Source organism: Oncorhynchus mykiss, chromosome 8, assembly GCF_013265735.2.
Source record: "Oncorhynchus mykiss isolate Arlee chromosome 8, USDA_OmykA_1.1, whole genome shotgun sequence".
NCBI classification, from domain to species: domain Eukaryota; kingdom Metazoa; phylum Chordata; class Actinopteri; order Salmoniformes; family Salmonidae; genus Oncorhynchus; species Oncorhynchus mykiss.
The window spans coordinates 86,687,505-86,704,815 of record NC_048572.1 but is presented as its reverse complement, the minus strand read 5'-3'; the positions used below and the strand labels follow the sequence as shown (position 1 = coordinate 86,704,815).

The 17,311-nt window shown below is 39.1% G+C and overlaps 1 protein-coding gene across 3 annotated transcripts in view; it reads left to right on the top strand.

The window, feature by feature from the left end:
• The window catches only part of abca4b (ATP-binding cassette, sub-family A (ABC1), member 4b), a 133,651-nt gene that overhangs the window by 58,971 nt on the left and 57,369 nt on the right, over window positions 1–17,311 (top strand). For all 3 annotated transcript variants that reach the window (XM_036986622.1, XM_036986623.1, XM_036986624.1), the window contains 6 exons: window positions 3,457–3,633; window positions 4,371–4,494; window positions 4,840–4,938; window positions 5,549–5,770; window positions 6,880–7,084; window positions 8,585–8,677. In XM_036986622.1, the coding sequence (XP_036842517.1) occupies window positions 3,457–3,633; window positions 4,371–4,494; window positions 4,840–4,938; window positions 5,549–5,770; window positions 6,880–7,084; window positions 8,585–8,677 (920 nt within the window). The remainder of the gene's footprint in view (window positions 1–3,456; window positions 3,634–4,370; window positions 4,495–4,839; window positions 4,939–5,548; window positions 5,771–6,879; window positions 7,085–8,584; window positions 8,678–17,311) is intronic.

Below are 17,311 nucleotides of genomic sequence, written 5' to 3'. Positions count from 1 at the left end.
GGATGAGGGGACTGAGGCTTCAGTGTGTTAGTAGAACAGGTTAGTGAACTCAGCCCCAGGACCAGCTGGATGAGGGGACTCTTTTCTTTGCTCAGCTCTTGGCATTGCAGGGCTTGGTAATGATATGAGAGGGGGTCACTGTATTTTAGATGTTTCCAAAACTTAATTGCTCTTTTTGAGTTTTTATTTTTAGTGGATATTGGCCTGATTCTGCCCTGCATGTGTTGTTTGTAGTTTTCCTCTTGACATGTAGGAGAATCTTACAGAACTCTGCATGCAGGGTTTCAATGGGGTGTTTGTCCCATTTGATGTGGACCCCACACCTCGCTGCCATAAAGTGAAATTGGTTCAATGACACATTCAATTTGTTTTAGCCACATTTTAATAGGTATTTCAATTAGAATTAGTTTTTTAATGGTGTAGAATGTCCTGCGTACTTTCTCTCTCAGTTCATTCACTGCTTCATTAAGGTGTCCAGTTGAGCTTATTTTAAGCCTAAGTAATTGTAGTGTGTGCAGTATATTTTGTACCAATTGAGAACTTTGGTCTAATTCCCTGAGATCTGGATCTTCTCTGGAAAATTATTATTTTCGTCTTGTTGTGGTTTATTACCAAGGCCCAGGTCTGGCAGTACTGCTCTAGCAGGTCTAGGCTCTTCTGTAGGCCATGTGCTGTGGGTGACAGCAGGCATAGGTCATCTGCGAAGAGTAGGCATTTAACTTCTGAATTGTGGAGACTAACACCAGGGGCCGAGGATTTTTCTAGAATAGTGGCCAATTTGTTGATGTAAATATTGAAGAGTGCAGGGCTCAGATTGCAACCCTGACAAAGGCCCCGCCCCTGGTTAAAGAATTCTGTTATTTTCTTACCAATTTTAATGCTGCACTTATTGCCAGTATATATTGATTTAATTATGTCATATGTTTTACCCCCTACCAAATAGAATCAAATGCTTTTTGGAAGTCAATAAAGCAAGCGTATATTTTGGTATTATTTTGGTGGACATGTTTATCTATCAGGGTGTGTAGGGTGTAAATATGTTTCAGTTGTGCGATGTTTTGGTATAAATCCAATTTGTCTTTTACTCAAGACATTGTGCTTATTAAGGAAGATTAGAACTCTTACATTTATAATACTACAGAAAACCTCCCCCATGTTACTGTTCACACAAATGCCTCTGTAATTGTTAGGGTCAAATTTGTCTCTGTTCTTAAAGATTAGGGTTATGAGTCCTTGATTCCAGAAGTCAGGGAAATAACCTACACTCAGGATCAAATTGAACAGTTTTAATATAGTCAATTGAAATGTTGCACTAGTGAGTTTGAGCATCTCATTTAGGACGCCATCAGGTCTGCATGCCTTTTTAAATTTGAGAGCTTGAAGTTTCTTATAGAGCTCCTGGTCAGTAATAGTTTAGTTTCTTATAGAGCTCCTGGTCAGTAATAGTTTAGTTTCTTATAGAGCTCCTGGTCAGTAATAGTTTAGTTTCTTATAGAGCTCCTGGTCAGTAATAGTTTAGTTTCTTATAGAGCTCCTGGTCAGTAATAGTTTAGTTTCTTATAGAGCTCCTGGTCAGTAATAGTTTAGTTTCTTATAGAGCTCCTGGTCAGTAATAGTTTAGTTTCTTATAGAGCTCCTGGTCAGTAATAGTTTAGTGTCTTATAGAGCTCCTGGTCAGTAATAGTTTAGTTTCTTATAGAGCTCCTGGTCAGTAATAGTTTAGTGTCTTATAGAGCTCCTGGTCAGTAATAGTTTAGTTTCTTATAGAGCTCCTGGTCAGTAATAGTTTAGTTTCTTATAGAGCTCCTGGTCAGTAATAGTTTAGTTTCTTATAGAGCTCCTGGTCAGTAATAGTTTAGTTTCTTATAGAGCTCCTGGTCAGTAATAGTTTAGTGTCTTATAGAGCTCCTGGTCAGTAATAGTTTAGTTTCTTATAGAGCTCCTGGTCAGTAATAGTTTAGTGTCTTATAGAGCTCCTGGTCAGTAATAGTTTAGTTTCTTATAGAGCTCCTGGTCAGTAATAGTTTAGTTTCTTATAGAGCTCCTGGTCAGTAATAGTTTAGTGTCTTATAGAGCTCCTGGTCAGTAATAGTTTAGTTTCTTATAGAGCTCCTGGTCAGTAATAGTTTAGTGTCTTATAGAGCTCCTGGTCAGTAATAGTTTAGTTTCTTATAGAGCTCCTGGTCAGTAATAGTTTAGTTTCTTATAGAGCTCCTGGTCAGTAATAGTTTAGTTTCTTATAGAGCTCCTGGTCAGTAATAGTTTAGTTTCTTATAGAGCTCCTGGTCAGTAATAGTTTAGTTTCTTATAGAGCTCCTGGTCAGTAATAGTTTAGTTTCTTATAGAGCTCCTGGTCAGTAATTGTTTAGTTTCTTATAGAGCTTCTGGTCAGTAATAGTTTAGTTTCTTATAGAGCTCCTGGTCAGTAATAGTTTAGTTTCTTATAGAGCTCCTGGTCAGTAATAGTTTAGTTTCTTATAGAGCTCCTGGTCAGTAATCGTTTAGTTTCTTATAGAGCTCCTGGTCAGTAATAGTTTAGTTTCTTATAGAGCTCCTGGTCAGTAATAGTTTAGTTTCTTATAGAGCTCCTGGTCAGTAATAGTTTAGTTTCTTATAGAGCTCCTGGTCAGTAATAGTTTAGTTTCTTATAGAGCTCCTGGTCAGTAATAGTTTAGTTTCTTATAGAGCTCCTGGTCAGTAATAGTTTAGTTTCTTATAGAGCTCCTGGTCAGTAATAGTTTAGTTTCTTATAGAGCTCCTGGTCAGTAATAGTCTAGTTTCTTATAGAGCTCCTGGTCAGTAATAGTTTAGTTTCTTATAGAGCTCCTGGTCAGTAATAGTTTAGTTTCTTATAGAGCTCCTGGTCAGTAATAGTTTAGTTTCTTATAGAGCTCCTGGTCAGTAATAGTTTAGTTTCTTATAGAGCTCCTGGTCAGTAATAGTTTAGTTTCTTATAGAGCTCCTGGTCAGTAATAGTTTAGTTTCTTATAGAGCTCCTGGTCAGTAATAGGGGGAGTCCAGTGGATTTTGATTGTCCATTAGAGCTTTTTCTAATCCATTCAACTTCTCATTAATTTGTCGTTGTTCTGCGTTTGTGTCAATTTGAACGGTGTTGTAGAGCGTTTTAAAATGGGTTGTCCATATGTCACCATTTTGTATGCGCAAAGGAACACATATTTTTTCTGTCAGTACAAGTTCTTTTTTCAGTTTTATCCAAATGTGATATTTACCAATTTTGAGGGGATCAATTAGATTTTGTAGTCCAGATTTGTACCAAATGATTAATCCTCCAGTCTCTGCCTCGATCTCTTTCTCTCTGTCTTTCTCTCTGTCTCTTTCTCTGTCTCTCTCTCTCTCTCTCTCTGTTTCTCTCTCTCTCTCTCTCTCGCTCTGTCTCTCTCTCTCTCTCTCTCTCTTACTCTCTCTCTGTCTCTCTCTCTCTCCCTCCCTCCCCAGGTATTGGGACCCTGGTCCCAGAGCAGACCCTATGGAGGATCTGAGGTATATCTGGGGTGGCTTTGCCTATCTCCAGGACATGGTAGAGCATGGCATACTGAAGATACAGACGGGACACGACTGGCCCCTGGGAGTCTACGTACAACAGATGCCATACCCCTGCTATGTAGACGACCTGTGAGTGGCCCACACACATGTCCGTCACCTCACCAATCTGTCTCACGGCCAATCAGATTGTTAGGTCTACTAGTTTGACGGACTGTATATGTAAAGGTTCTGGTTGTAATGGTGTGAGTTACTTAGTTCATTAAGGTCTTCGATGATGAGTTGATTAGTTCAATCAGCCCAACAGGTAAAGCTGGCTGATCATCTGGTTGAAAGCAGGTTGTAATTACGTTGTTCCGTTATTCCAACCAGCTTTGCCCTCTGGGAGGTAAGTTAGTGCTGGGTTAGAGCTAACATGGGCAGTCACATTGGTACTCCAGGATTGACTGTATTGACTGTACTTACACTGATCTTAATATTTATAACAATGTTATTTTCTCTCTCTCTCTCTTTCTCTCTCGCTCTCTCTCTTTGTCTGTCTCTCTCTGTCTGTCTCTCTGTCTATCTCTGTGCCTCTCTCTCTGTCTCTGTCTCACTCTCTCTCTCACTCTCATCCTCCTCTCTCTCTCTCTCTCTGTCTCTCTCTCTGTGCCTCTCTCTCTCTGTCTCTGTCTCACTCTCTCTCTCATCCTCCTCTCTCTCCCTCTCTCTCCCCCTCTCTCTCTCTGTGCCTCTCTCTCTCTGTCTCTGTCTCACTCTCGCTCTCCCTCTCTCTCTCTGTCTCTCTGTCTCCCTGTCTCCCTGTCTCTCTCTCTCTCTCTCTCACTCTCTCTCTCCCTCTCCTCCTCCTCTCTTCTCTCCTCTTCTAGCTTCATGTTGACTCTGAACCGGTGCTTCCCTATCTTCATGGTGCTAGCGTGGATCTACTCTGTGTCTATGACGGTGAAGAGCATCGTTCTGGAGAAGGAGCTACGCCTCAAAGAGACACTCAAGGTAAAAAACATTGTCCATTGTTTTAAACGAGAACTGAAAACAAACGTCAATTTGATTAAATGTTTTAATGGACAATGAAAGTTCTTTTTTGTTGTGTTCTATTTTGTTGTGTTGTGTTCTATTTTGTTTTGTTGTGTTCTATTTTGTTGTGTTGTGTTCTATTTTGTTGTATTGTGTTCTATTTTGTTGTATTGTGTTCTATTTTGTTCTGTTGTGTTCTATTTTGTTGTGTTGTGTTCTATTTTGTTCTGTTGTGTTCTATTTTGTTCTGTTGTGTTCTATTTTGTTTTGTTGTGTTCTTTTTTGTTGTGTTGTGTTCTATTTTGTTGTGTTGTGTTCTTGCAGGCCATGGGAGTGACCAACGGAGTGATCTGGTACACCTGGTTTATAGACAGCTTCATCATGATGACCGCCAGCACAGCCCTGCTCACACTGATTATTATGGTGAGGATGGAGGGAGGAGGGGAGGAGAGGAGGGGTGGTACACCTGGTTTATAGACAGCTTCATCATGGTGAGGGCCAGCACTGCCCTGCTCAAAGGTATCATCATGGTGAGGAGGATGGGAGAGGGGGATGAGGATAGGGAGAGAGAGGGAGGTATACTTGGTTCATAGACAGGTTATGATGATGACTGCCTGCACAGCTCTAATGGCGGCCATTATTATGGCGAGACGGAAGAGGGGAAGGAAACAACAGAAAGGGAGAGTGTTGTCCTTCTCTACCAGAGGATGTATGGAGTGTTGTTCTTCTCTACCAGAGGGTGTATGGAGAGGGTTGTCCTTCTCTACCAGAGGGTGTATGGAGAGGGTTGTCCTTCCCTACCAGAGGGTGTATGGAGAGGGTTGTCCTTCTCTACCAGAGGGTGTATGGAGAGGGTTGTCTTTCTCTACCAGAGGGTGTATGGCGAGGGTTGTCCTTCTCTGCCAGAGGGTGTTTGGCAGTTATTTTTGGTATACAGTATCGCCATCAAGTGGACTGTCTTTAGAAGTGCATAAAGAAAGGACTGACATTGTATTAACTGTGTTACCCCCCCCCCCCCCCATTTCTCCATCAGGCTGGTAAGGTGTTGAACTACTCCAACCCGTTGGTAGTGTTCCTGTTCCTCCTGACGTTCACCATGGCCACCATCATGCAGTGTTTCCTTCTCAGTGTGTTCTTCAACAAGGCCAACCTGGCTGCAGCGTGCAGTGGTATCATCTACTTCACCCTCTACCTACCCCACATCCTCTGTGTGGCCTGGCAGGACCGCATCACCAAGAACGCCAAGATCACAGCGGTACTTTGACCAACACATAACATCCCCTCAACCCTCAGTCTGGTATATAAATATAACATCCCCTCAGTCTGGTATATAAATATAACATCCCCTCAGTCTAGTATATATCATAACATCCCCTCAACCCTCAGTCTGGTATATAAATATAACATCCCCTCAGTCTGGTATATATCATAATATCCCCTCAGTCTGGTATATAACATAACATCCCCTCAGTCTGGTATATATCATAATATCCCCTCAGTCTGGTATATAAATATAACATCCCCTCAGTCTAGTATATATCATAACATCCCCTCAACCCTCAGTCTGGTATATAAATATAACATCCCCTCAGTCTGGTATATATCATAATATCCCCTCAGTCTGGTATATAACATAACATCCCCTCAGTCTGGTATATAACATAACATCCCCTCAACCCTCAGTCTAGTATATATCATAATATCCCCTCAGTCTGGTATATAACATAACATCCCCTCAGTCTGGTATATATCATAACATCCCCTCAGTCTGGTATATATCATAACATCCCCTCAGTCTAGTATATAACATAACATCCCCTCAGTCTAGTATATAGCATAACATCCCCTCAGTCTGGTATATATCATAACATCCCCTCAGTCTGGTATATATCATAACATCCCCTCAGTCTAGTATATAACATAACATCCCCTCAGTCTAGTATATAGCATAACATCCCCTCAGTCTAGTATATATCATAACATCCCCTCAGTCTAGTATATAACATAACATCCCCTCAGTCTAGTATATATCATAATATCCCCTCAGTCTAGTATATATCATAACATCCCCTCAGTCTGGTATATAACATAACATCCCCTCAGTCTGGTATATAACATAACATCCCCTCAGTCTAGTATATATCATAATATCCCCTCAGTCTAGTATATATCATAACATCCCCTCAGTCTGGTATATAACATAACATCCCCTCAGTCTGGTATATAGCATAACATCCCCTCAGTCTAGTATATAACATAACATCCCCTCAACCCCCAGTCTAGTATATAACATAACATCCCCTCAACCCTCACACATAGATCAATAGAGTGATTTTCTGCCTGTACATGTGTGTTTTTCCTCAGAGTCTGCTGTCCCCAGTAGCGTTTGGTTTTGGGACGGAGTACCTGTCTCGTTATGAGGAGCAGGGCCTGGGTCTGCAGTGGGACAACATCGGCACCAGTCCACTAGAGGGCGATGCCTACTCCTTTTTCACCTCCATAGGCATGATGATGTTTGACGCCGTGCTCTATGGCTTCCTGGCATGGTACCTTGACAACGTCTTCCCAGGTTAGAGGGAGTGCGGGGTTGTGTTTTGGGGTTTGTGCGTTTCTGTGTGTTTGTAGAGTAAGCCACCCATAAAATGTACCCGTATATGGATTTAAAATAGCAGATTTGATCACTGATAAAGCACCTAAATTGGAAAGCAGTGGTTTATTTAGCGAGGCAAGTCAGTTAAGAACACATTCTTATTTTCAATGACGGCCTAGGAACAGTGGGTTAACTGCCTTGTTCAGGGGCAGAACGACAGATATGTACCATGCCAGCTCGGGGGTTTGAACTTGCAACCTTCCGGTTACTAGTCCAACGCTCTAACCGCTAGGCTACCCTGCCGCCCGGAGTTCGTGGAATGTCATCAATCACACGTGTTTGATTTATTTGATACCAGTCCACCTATTCCGCTCCAGCTATTACCACGAACCCGTCCTCCCCAAGCAAGGTGCCACCAACCTCCTGTGCTGTACTGTAAACGTCAGAGCTCAGGCTCCGTGCTTCACAGCTCGGTACGGGTTTTGACTGACAGACATTCTGAACTTGAGCACCGCAGCGCAACAGGTTTTCCCTCCACACGTGCGCGACGAAAAGTTGCCCCCCCCCCCCCCCCATCCCCTACGCTAATTGGGCGATTTTTGCAAATATTTTTATCGTCTGAGTCAAGGAAATGCTGTAAATTCAGAGGACTGTATGTATTTTGGAAGATAAGACGTTTAAGGATGATAGTAAATACCGCGTTGAAGTCATTACAAGCAAGTTAAACACCTGTAATTCGCCTGAATTCACTCAAGACTCCTTTCTATCCGCACCAAAATTAGCATCAGTTTGTCTGAATCGCCTTGTGAAAGCCTAACGCTGTAAGATCCTATTTTATAACTTAGCTAGTCACTCTTCTTTGAGTCATAAAAGTGCATTGAAATGACTTAGGAACCGTACGCATTTTGGAAAGCTGTGTGTTGCCACTTGGAAACACCGGTTAGTCCTCTCACTCAAACCCTGGTAAATGTTTGGTCTTTACCTACCCCACATTTCCCATTCATATTATTATTGCTGAATGATTTCAAAGTATTTTCAGATTTCGTTATCAACAAATGTTGTGCGAAAAGTACACTAAATCTAAAATGCACATAAAATCAACAGTGTAATGTTTGGTTTATTCTTGTGTCAAGTGAACTGTTGTGTCCTCAAATTTGGTCTAATAATTTTCCCAGGATCTGTAAATGGTTCCCTTTCAATTGCTACCATGATTATAAATATGTTTTTTTCATATTTATTCTGTAAGAAACATTGCAATGTAGCCCGAGCAAATTACCAGGAGTGTAAAGGGTTAACCCTTTAACCCGTATCTGAGCCGTAGTTAACCCTTATTGGAGCCGTAGTTAACCCATTGGTGCAGTGGTTAGGGTTAGCCTAAGGAGACTCGGACTCCATGACACCTGCAAGCGGCATCACGCTGTCGTTGTTTACTAAAATGGATACAGTACTGTATAATAAACCCCTCCCTCCTCTCTCCAGGACAGTATGGTATTGGACGACCATTCTACTTCCCATTCCAGCCCTCCTATTGGCAAAGGTCTGAACCCGCCCTCTCCAACATTCCAGACTCAGGTTAGTGTCTTTAGTCAGGTCTCTGTCTCTATAAGTGTCTTTAGTCTGGTCTCTGTCCACTATAAGTGTCTTTAGTATGGTCTCTGTCTCTATAAGTGTCTTTAGTCTGGTCTCTGTCTCAATAAGTATCTTTAGTCTGGTCTCTGTCCACTTTAAGTGTCTTTAGTCTGGTCTCTGTCTCTATAAGTGTCTTTAGTCAGGTCTCTGTCCACTATAAGTGTCTTTAGTCAGGTCTCTGTCTCTATAAGTGTCTTTAGTCTGGTCTCTGTCTCTATACGTGTCTTTAGTCTGGTCTCTGTCTCTATAAGTGTCTTTAGTCAGGTCTCTGTCCACTATAAGTGTCTTTAGTCTGGTCTCTGTCCACTATAAGTGTCTTTAGTCTGGTCTCTGTATTATCATATATAGGCAGTATATGAATATTATAATCATATATTGACAGTATATGAATGTTATTTTTATTTATTTATCTGTTATTTTACCAGGTATGTTGACTGAGAACACGTTCTCATTTACAGCAACGACCTGGGGAATAGTTACAGGGGAGAGGAGGGGGATGAATGAGCCAATTGTAAACTGGGGATTATTAGGTGACCGTGATGGTTTGAGGGACAGATTGGGAATTTAGCCAGGACACCGGGGTTAACACCCCTACTCTTACGATAAGTGCCATGGGATCTTTAATGACCTCCGAGAGTCAGGACACCGGGGTTAACACCCCTACTCTTACGGTAAGTGCCATGGGATCTTTAATGACCTCAGAGAGTCAGGACACCCGTTTAACGGCCCATCTGAAAGACGGCACCCTACACAGTGCAGTGTCCCCAATCACTGCCCTGGGGCATTGGGATATTTTTTTAGACCAGAGGAAAGAGTGTCTCCTACTGAACCTCCAACACCACTCCCAGCAGCATCTGGTCTCCCATCCAGGATCAACCCTGTTTAAATTCAGAAGCAAGCCAGCAGTGGGATGCAGGGTGGTATGCTGCTGGCATATATGAATATATGAATATTATAATCATATATAGACAGTATGTGAACAATAGAATAGATAGACAATAGAACAAAATAACAATAGAACAAAAGACAGTATATGAATATTATAATCATATATTAACAGTATATGAACAATAGCATCATATATAGCCAGTATTTGAATATTATAATCATATATTAACAGTATATGAATATTATAATCATATTTATTTATTTATTTTTATTTTATTTTACCTTTATTTAACCAGGTAGGCAAGTTGAGAACAAGTTCTCATTTACAATTGCGACCTGGCCAAGATAAAGCAAAGCAGTTCGACAGATACAACAACACAGAGTTACACATGGAGTAAAACAAACATACAGTCAATAATAAAGTATAAACAAGTCTATATACAATGTGAGCAAATGAGGTGAGAAGGGAGGTAAAGGCAAAAAAGGCCTTGGTGGCAAGGTAAATACAATATAGCAAGTAAAACACTGGAATGGTAGTTTTGCAATGGAAGAATGTGCAAAGTAGAAATAAAAATAATGGGGTGCAAAGGAGCAAAATAAATAAATAAATTAAATACAGTTGGGAAAGAGGTAGTTGATAGGGCTAAATTATATGTGGGCTATGTACAGGTGCAGTAATCTGTGAGCTGCTCTGACAGTTGGTGCTTAAAGCTAGTGAGGGAGATAAGTGTTTCCAGTTTCAGAGATTTTTGTAGTTCGTTCCAGTCATTGGCAGCAGAGAACTGGAAAGAGAGGCGGCCAAAGAAAGAATTGGTTTTGGGGGTGACAAGAGAGATATACCTGCTGGAGCGTGTGCTACAGGTGGGAGATGCTATGGTGACCAGCGAGCTGAGATAAGGGGGGACTTTACCTAGCAGGGTCTTGTAGATGACATGGAGCCGGTGGGTTTGGCGACGAGTATGAAGCGAGGGCCAGCCAACGAGAGCGTACAGGTCGCAATGGTGGGTAGTATATGGGGCTTTGGTGACAAAACGGATTGCACTGTGATAGACTGCATCCAGTTTGTTGAGTAGGGTATTGGAGGCTATTTTGTAAATTACATCGCCAAAGTCGAGGATTGGTAGGATGGTCAGTTTTACAAGGGTATGTTTGGCAGCATGAGTGAAGGATGCTTTGTTGCGAAATAGGAAGCCAATTCTAGATTTAACTTTGGATTGGAGATGTTTGATATGGGTCTGGAAGGAGAGTTTACAGTCTAACCAGACACCTAAGTATTTGTAGTTGTCCACGTATTCTAAGTCAGAGCCGTCCAGAGTAGTGATGTTGGACAGGCGGGTAGGTGCAGGTAGTGATCGGTTGAAGAGCATGCATTTAGTTTTACTTGTATTTAAGAGCAGTTGGAGGCCACGGAAGGAGAGTTGTATGGCATTGAAGCTTGCCTGGAGGGTTGTTAACACAGTGTCCAAAGAAGGGCCGGAAGTATACAGAATGGTGTCGTCTGCGTAGAGGTGGATCAGAGACTCACCAGCAGCAAGAGCGACCTCATTGATGTATACAGAGAAGAGAGTCGGTCCAAGAATTGAACCCTGTGGCACCCCCATAGAGGTCCGGACAACAGACCCTCAGATTTGACACACTGAACTCTATCAGAGAAGTAGTTGGTGAACCAGGCGAGGCAATCATTTGAGAAACCAAGGCTGTTGAGTCTGCCGATGAGGATGTGGTGATTGACAGAGTCGAAAGCCTTGGCCAGATCAATGAATACGGCTGCACAGTAATGTTTCTTATCGATGGCGGTTAAGATATCGTTTAGGACCTTGAGCGTGGCTGAGGTGCACCCATGACCAGCTCTGAAACCAGATTGCATAGCAGAGAAGGTATGGTGAGATTCAAAATGGTCGGTAATCTGTTTGTTGACTTGGCTTTCGAAGACCTTAGAAAGGCATGGTAGGATAGATATAGGTCTGTAGCAGTTTGGGTCAAGAGTGTCCCCCCCTTTGAAGAGGGGGATGACCGCAGCTGCTTTCCAATCTTTGGGAATCTCAGACGACACGAAAGAGAGGTTGAACAGGCTAGTAATAGGGGTGGCAACAATTTCGGCAGATAATTTTAGAAAGAAAGGGTCCAGATTGTCTAGCCCGGCTGATTTGTAGGGGTCCAGATTTTGCAGCTCTTTCAGAACATCAGCTGAATGGATTTGGGAGAAGGAGAAATGGGGAAGGCTTGGGCGAGTTGCTGTTGGGGGTGCAGTGCTGTTGACAGGGGTAGGAGTAGCCAGGTGGAAAGCATGGCCAGCTTTTTTGAGTTAGTGTTGCAAGAAGCAAATTTCTGCTTGAAAAAGCTAGCCTTGGCTTTTCTAACTGCCTGTGTATAATGGTTTCTAGCTTCCCTGAACAGCTGCATATCACGGGGGCTGTTCGATGCTAATGCAGAACGCCATAGGACGTTTTTGTGTTGATTAAGGGCAGTCAGGTCTGGGGAGAACCAAGGGCTATATCTGTTCCTGGTTCTAAATTTCTTGAATGGGGCATGTTTATTTAAGATGGTTAGGAAGGCATTTTAAAAAAATATCCAGGCATCCTCTACTGACGGGATGAGGTCAATATCCTTCCAGGATACCCCGGCCAGGTCGATTAGAAAGGCCTGCTCGCTGAAGTGTTTCAGGGAGCGTTTTACAGTGATGAGAGGAGGTCGTTTGACCGCTGACCCATTACGGATGCAGGCAATGAGGCAGTGATCGCTGAGATCTTGGTTGAAGACAGCAGAGGTGTATTTAGAGGGGAAGTTGGTTAGGATGATATCTATGAGGGTGCTCGTGTTTAAGGCTTTGGGGAGGTACCTGGTAGGTTCATTGATAATTTGTGTGAGATTGAGGGCATCAAGTTTAGATTGTAGGATGGCTGGGGTGTTAAGCATGTTCCAGTTTAGGTCGCCTAGCAGCACGAGCTCTGAAGATAGATGGGGGGCAATCAGTTCACATATGGTGTCCAGAGCACAGCTGGGGGCAGAGGGTGGTCTATAGCAGGCGGCAACGGTGAGAGACTTGTTTTTAGAAAGGTAGATTTTTAAAAGTAGAAGTTCAAATTGTTTGGGTACAGACCTGGATAGTAGGACAGAACTCTGCAGGCTATCTTTGCAGTAAATTGCAACACCGCCCCCTTTGGCAGTTCTATCTTGTCTGAAAATGTTGTAGTTTGGAATTAAAATGTCTGAATTTTTGGTGGTCTTCCTAAGCCAGGATTCAGACACAGCTAGAACATCCGGGTTGGCAGAGTGTGCTAAAGCAGTGAATAGAACAAACTTAGGGAGGAGGCTTCTAATGTTAACATGCATGAAACCAAGGCTATTACGGTTACAGAAGTCGTCAAAAGAGAGCGCCTGGGGAATAGGAGTGGAGCTAGGCACTGCAGGGCCTGGATTCACCTCTACATCGCCAGAGGAACATAGGAGGAGTAGAATAAGGGTGCGACTAAAAGCAATAAGAATTGGTCGTCTAGAACGTCTGGAACAGAGAGTAAAAGGAGGTTTCTGGGGGCGATAAAATAGCATCAAGGTATAATGTACAGACAAAGGTAAGGTAGGATGTGAATACAGTGGAGGTAAACCTAGGTATTGAGTGATGAAGAGAGAGATATTGTCTCTAGAAACATCATTGAAACCAGGAGATGTCATTGCATGTGTGGGTGGTGGAACTAATAGGTTGGATAAGGTATAGTGAGCAGGACTAGAGGCTCTACAGTGAAATAAGCCAATAAACACTAACCAGAACAGCAATGGACAAGACATATTGACATTAAGGAGAGGCATGCTTAGTCGAGTGATCAAAAGGGTCCAGTGAGTGGAGAGGTTGGTTTAGGGTCACGGCGATTTAGACAGCTAGCCAAGCCAACCGGTAGCAAGCTAGCATAGGATGGAGTCTGTTGTTAGCCACCTCTTGCGTTCGGTCAGTAGATTAGTGGGGTTCCGTGTGGTAGACGGGATTAATCCAAATCACACAACAACAACAAAAATAAGAACAATAGATATAGTTATAGAGGCCCGAGAAGAAAACATAATAATTCAAATAAATAAATTGTCCGATTGTCTATTCAGATAGCAGCCGGAAAGACAGCTAACGGTTAGCGGGCCGCAGATGGGCGTTCCGGTAACGTCGCGACAGAGGAGCCAGCCGGATCTCCTTCAGGTAGATAACGTCGGCAGTCCGGTTGTGAAGGCCCGGTGGGGCTCCGCGTAGGCAGTGAAACGGGTCCGGATAGGTGACTGCAGCCCAGGAGTGAATGATGGAACTCAGGCGTGATTGACGGAGCTGGCTAGCACCGGAACAATCGATGTTTGCTCCGGAATCGACGAAAGCCGACTGTCACACGAATAGCAGCTAGCTAGCTGTGAGATCCGGGCATGAATGTCCAGAGAGCAGTTGAAATCCAGGGACATGGAGAGAAAAATTGGTCCGGTATGTTCCGTTCCGAGCCGCGCTGCGCCGTACAAAACTGGCGATAGACTTTCGATAGATTTTCGAACTAAAGGACAGCCGATGACCACAAACCGTGGTTAGCTTCTGATTAGCTTCTGGGCTAGCTCCTGGCTAGCTTCTGGCTAGTTTCTGGCCAGCCTCCTGGAGTTTCTGGCTAGCTTCCTGAAGGATTGCAGATCTGAGGTAAATAATACTTTTTTATAAATATAAATTGGTGAGGCTGGTTGCAGGAGAGTGTTTAGAAGATGAGTTGATGGAAAATAAAAATAAAATGTATGTGAAAAAAGTTGTAAATATATATATATACAGGACACGACAAGACGAGGACAAAAGACGTCTGAACTGCTATGCGATCTTGGATGATGATATGATGATATGTTGACAGTATATGAATATTATAAACATATTTAGACAGTATATGAAAATTATAATCATATATAGACAGTATATGAATACAGTATATGCATAATATAATCATATATTGACAGTGAACTATAGAATCATATATACGCAGTATATGAACTATAGAATCATATATAGACAGTATATGAATATTATAATCATATATAGACAGTATATTAATATTATAATCATATATAGACATCATATGAATATTATAATCATATGTAGACAGTATATGAATATTATAATCATATGTAGACAGTATATGAATATTATAATCACATACAGACAGTATATGAATATTATAATCATATATAGACAGTATATGAATATTATAATCATATATGGACAGTATATGAATATTATAATCATATGTGGAGAGTATATGAATATTATAATCATATATAGACAGTATATGAATATTATAATCATTTGTAGACAGTATATGAACTATAGAATCATATATAGACAGTATATGAACTATAGAATCATATATAGACAGTATATGAACTATAGAATCATATATAGACAGTATATGAATACAGTATATGCATATTATAATCATATATTGACAGTGAACTATAGAATCATATATAGACAGTATATGAACTATAGAATCATGTATAGACAGTATATGAACTATAGAATCATATATAGACAGTATATGAATATTATAATCATATATAGACAGTATATGAACTATAGAATCATATATAGACAGTATATGAATATTATAATCATATATAGACAGTATATGAATATTATAATCATATGTAGACAGTATATGAATATTATAATCATATATAGACAGTATATGAATATTATAATCATATATAGACAGTATATGAATATTATAATCATATGTAGACAGTATATGAACTATAGAATCATATATAGACAGTATATGAATACAGTATATGCATATTATAATCATATATTGACAGTGAACTATAGAATCATGTATAGACAGTATATGAACTATAGAATCATATATAGACAGTATATGAGTATTATAATCATATATAGACAGTATATGAACTATAGAATCATATATAGACAGTATATGAGTATTATAATCATATATAGACAGTATATGAATATTATAATCATATGTAGACAGTATATGAACTATAGAATCATATATAGACAGTATATGAACTATATAATCATATATAGACAGTATATGAATATTATAATCATATAAAGCCAGTATATGAATATTAGAATCATATGTAGACAGAATATGGATATTATAATCATATGTAGATAGTATATGAATATTATAATCATATATAGACAGTATATGAATATTATAATCATATGTAGACAGTATATTAATATTATAATCATATATATAGACAGTATATGAATATTATAATCATATATAGACAGTATTTGAATATTATAATCATATATAGACAGTATATGAACTATAGAATCATATATAGACAGTATATGAATATTATAATCATATATAGACAGTATATGAATACAGTATATGCATATTATAATCATATATTGACAGTGAACTATAGAATCATGTATAGACAGTATATGAATATTATAATCATATATAGACAGTATATGAACTATAGAATCATATATAGACAGTATATGAATATTATAATCATATATAGACAGTATATGAACTATAGAATCATATATAGACAGTATATGAATATTATAATCATATATAGACAGTATATGAACTATAGAATCATATATAGACAGTATATGAATATTATAATCATATATAGACAGTATATGAACTATAGAATCATATATAGACAGTATATGAATATTATAATCATATGTAGACAGTATATGAATATTATAATCATATATAGACAGTATATGAATATTATAATCATATGTAGACAGTATATGAACTATAGAATCATATATAGAAAGTATATGAACTATATAATCATATATAGACAGTATATGAATATTATAATCATATGTAGACAGCATATGAATATTATAATCATATATAGACAGTATATGAGTATTATAATCATATATAGACAGTATATGAACTATAGAATCATATATAGACAGTATATGAACTATAGAATCATATATAGACAGTATATGAACTATAGAATCATATATAGACAGTATATGAATACAGTATATGCATATTATAATCATATATTGACAGTGAACTATAGAATCATGTATAGACAGTATATGAACTATAGAATCATATATAGACAGTATATGAGTATTATAATCATATATAGACAGTATATGAATATTATAATCATATGTAGACAGTATATGAACTATATAATCATATATAGACAGTATATGAACTATAGAATCATATATAGACAGTATATGAATATTATAATCATATAAAGCCAGTATATGAATATTATAATCATATATAGACAGAATATAGATATTATAATCATATGTAGACAGTATATGAATATTATAATCATATATAGACAGTATATGAATATTATAATCATATGTAGACAGTATATTAATATTATAATCATATATAGACAGTATATGAATATTATAATCATATATAGACAGTATTTGAATATTATAATCATATATAGACTGTATATGAATATTATAATCATATATAGACAGTATATGAATATTATAATCATATGTAGACAGTTTATGAACTATAGAATCATATATAGACAGTATATGAACTATAGAATCATATATAGACAGTATATGAACTATAGAATCTTATATAGACAGTATATGAATATTATAATCATATAGACAGTATATGAATATTATAATCATATGTAGACAGTTTATGAACTATAGAATCATATATA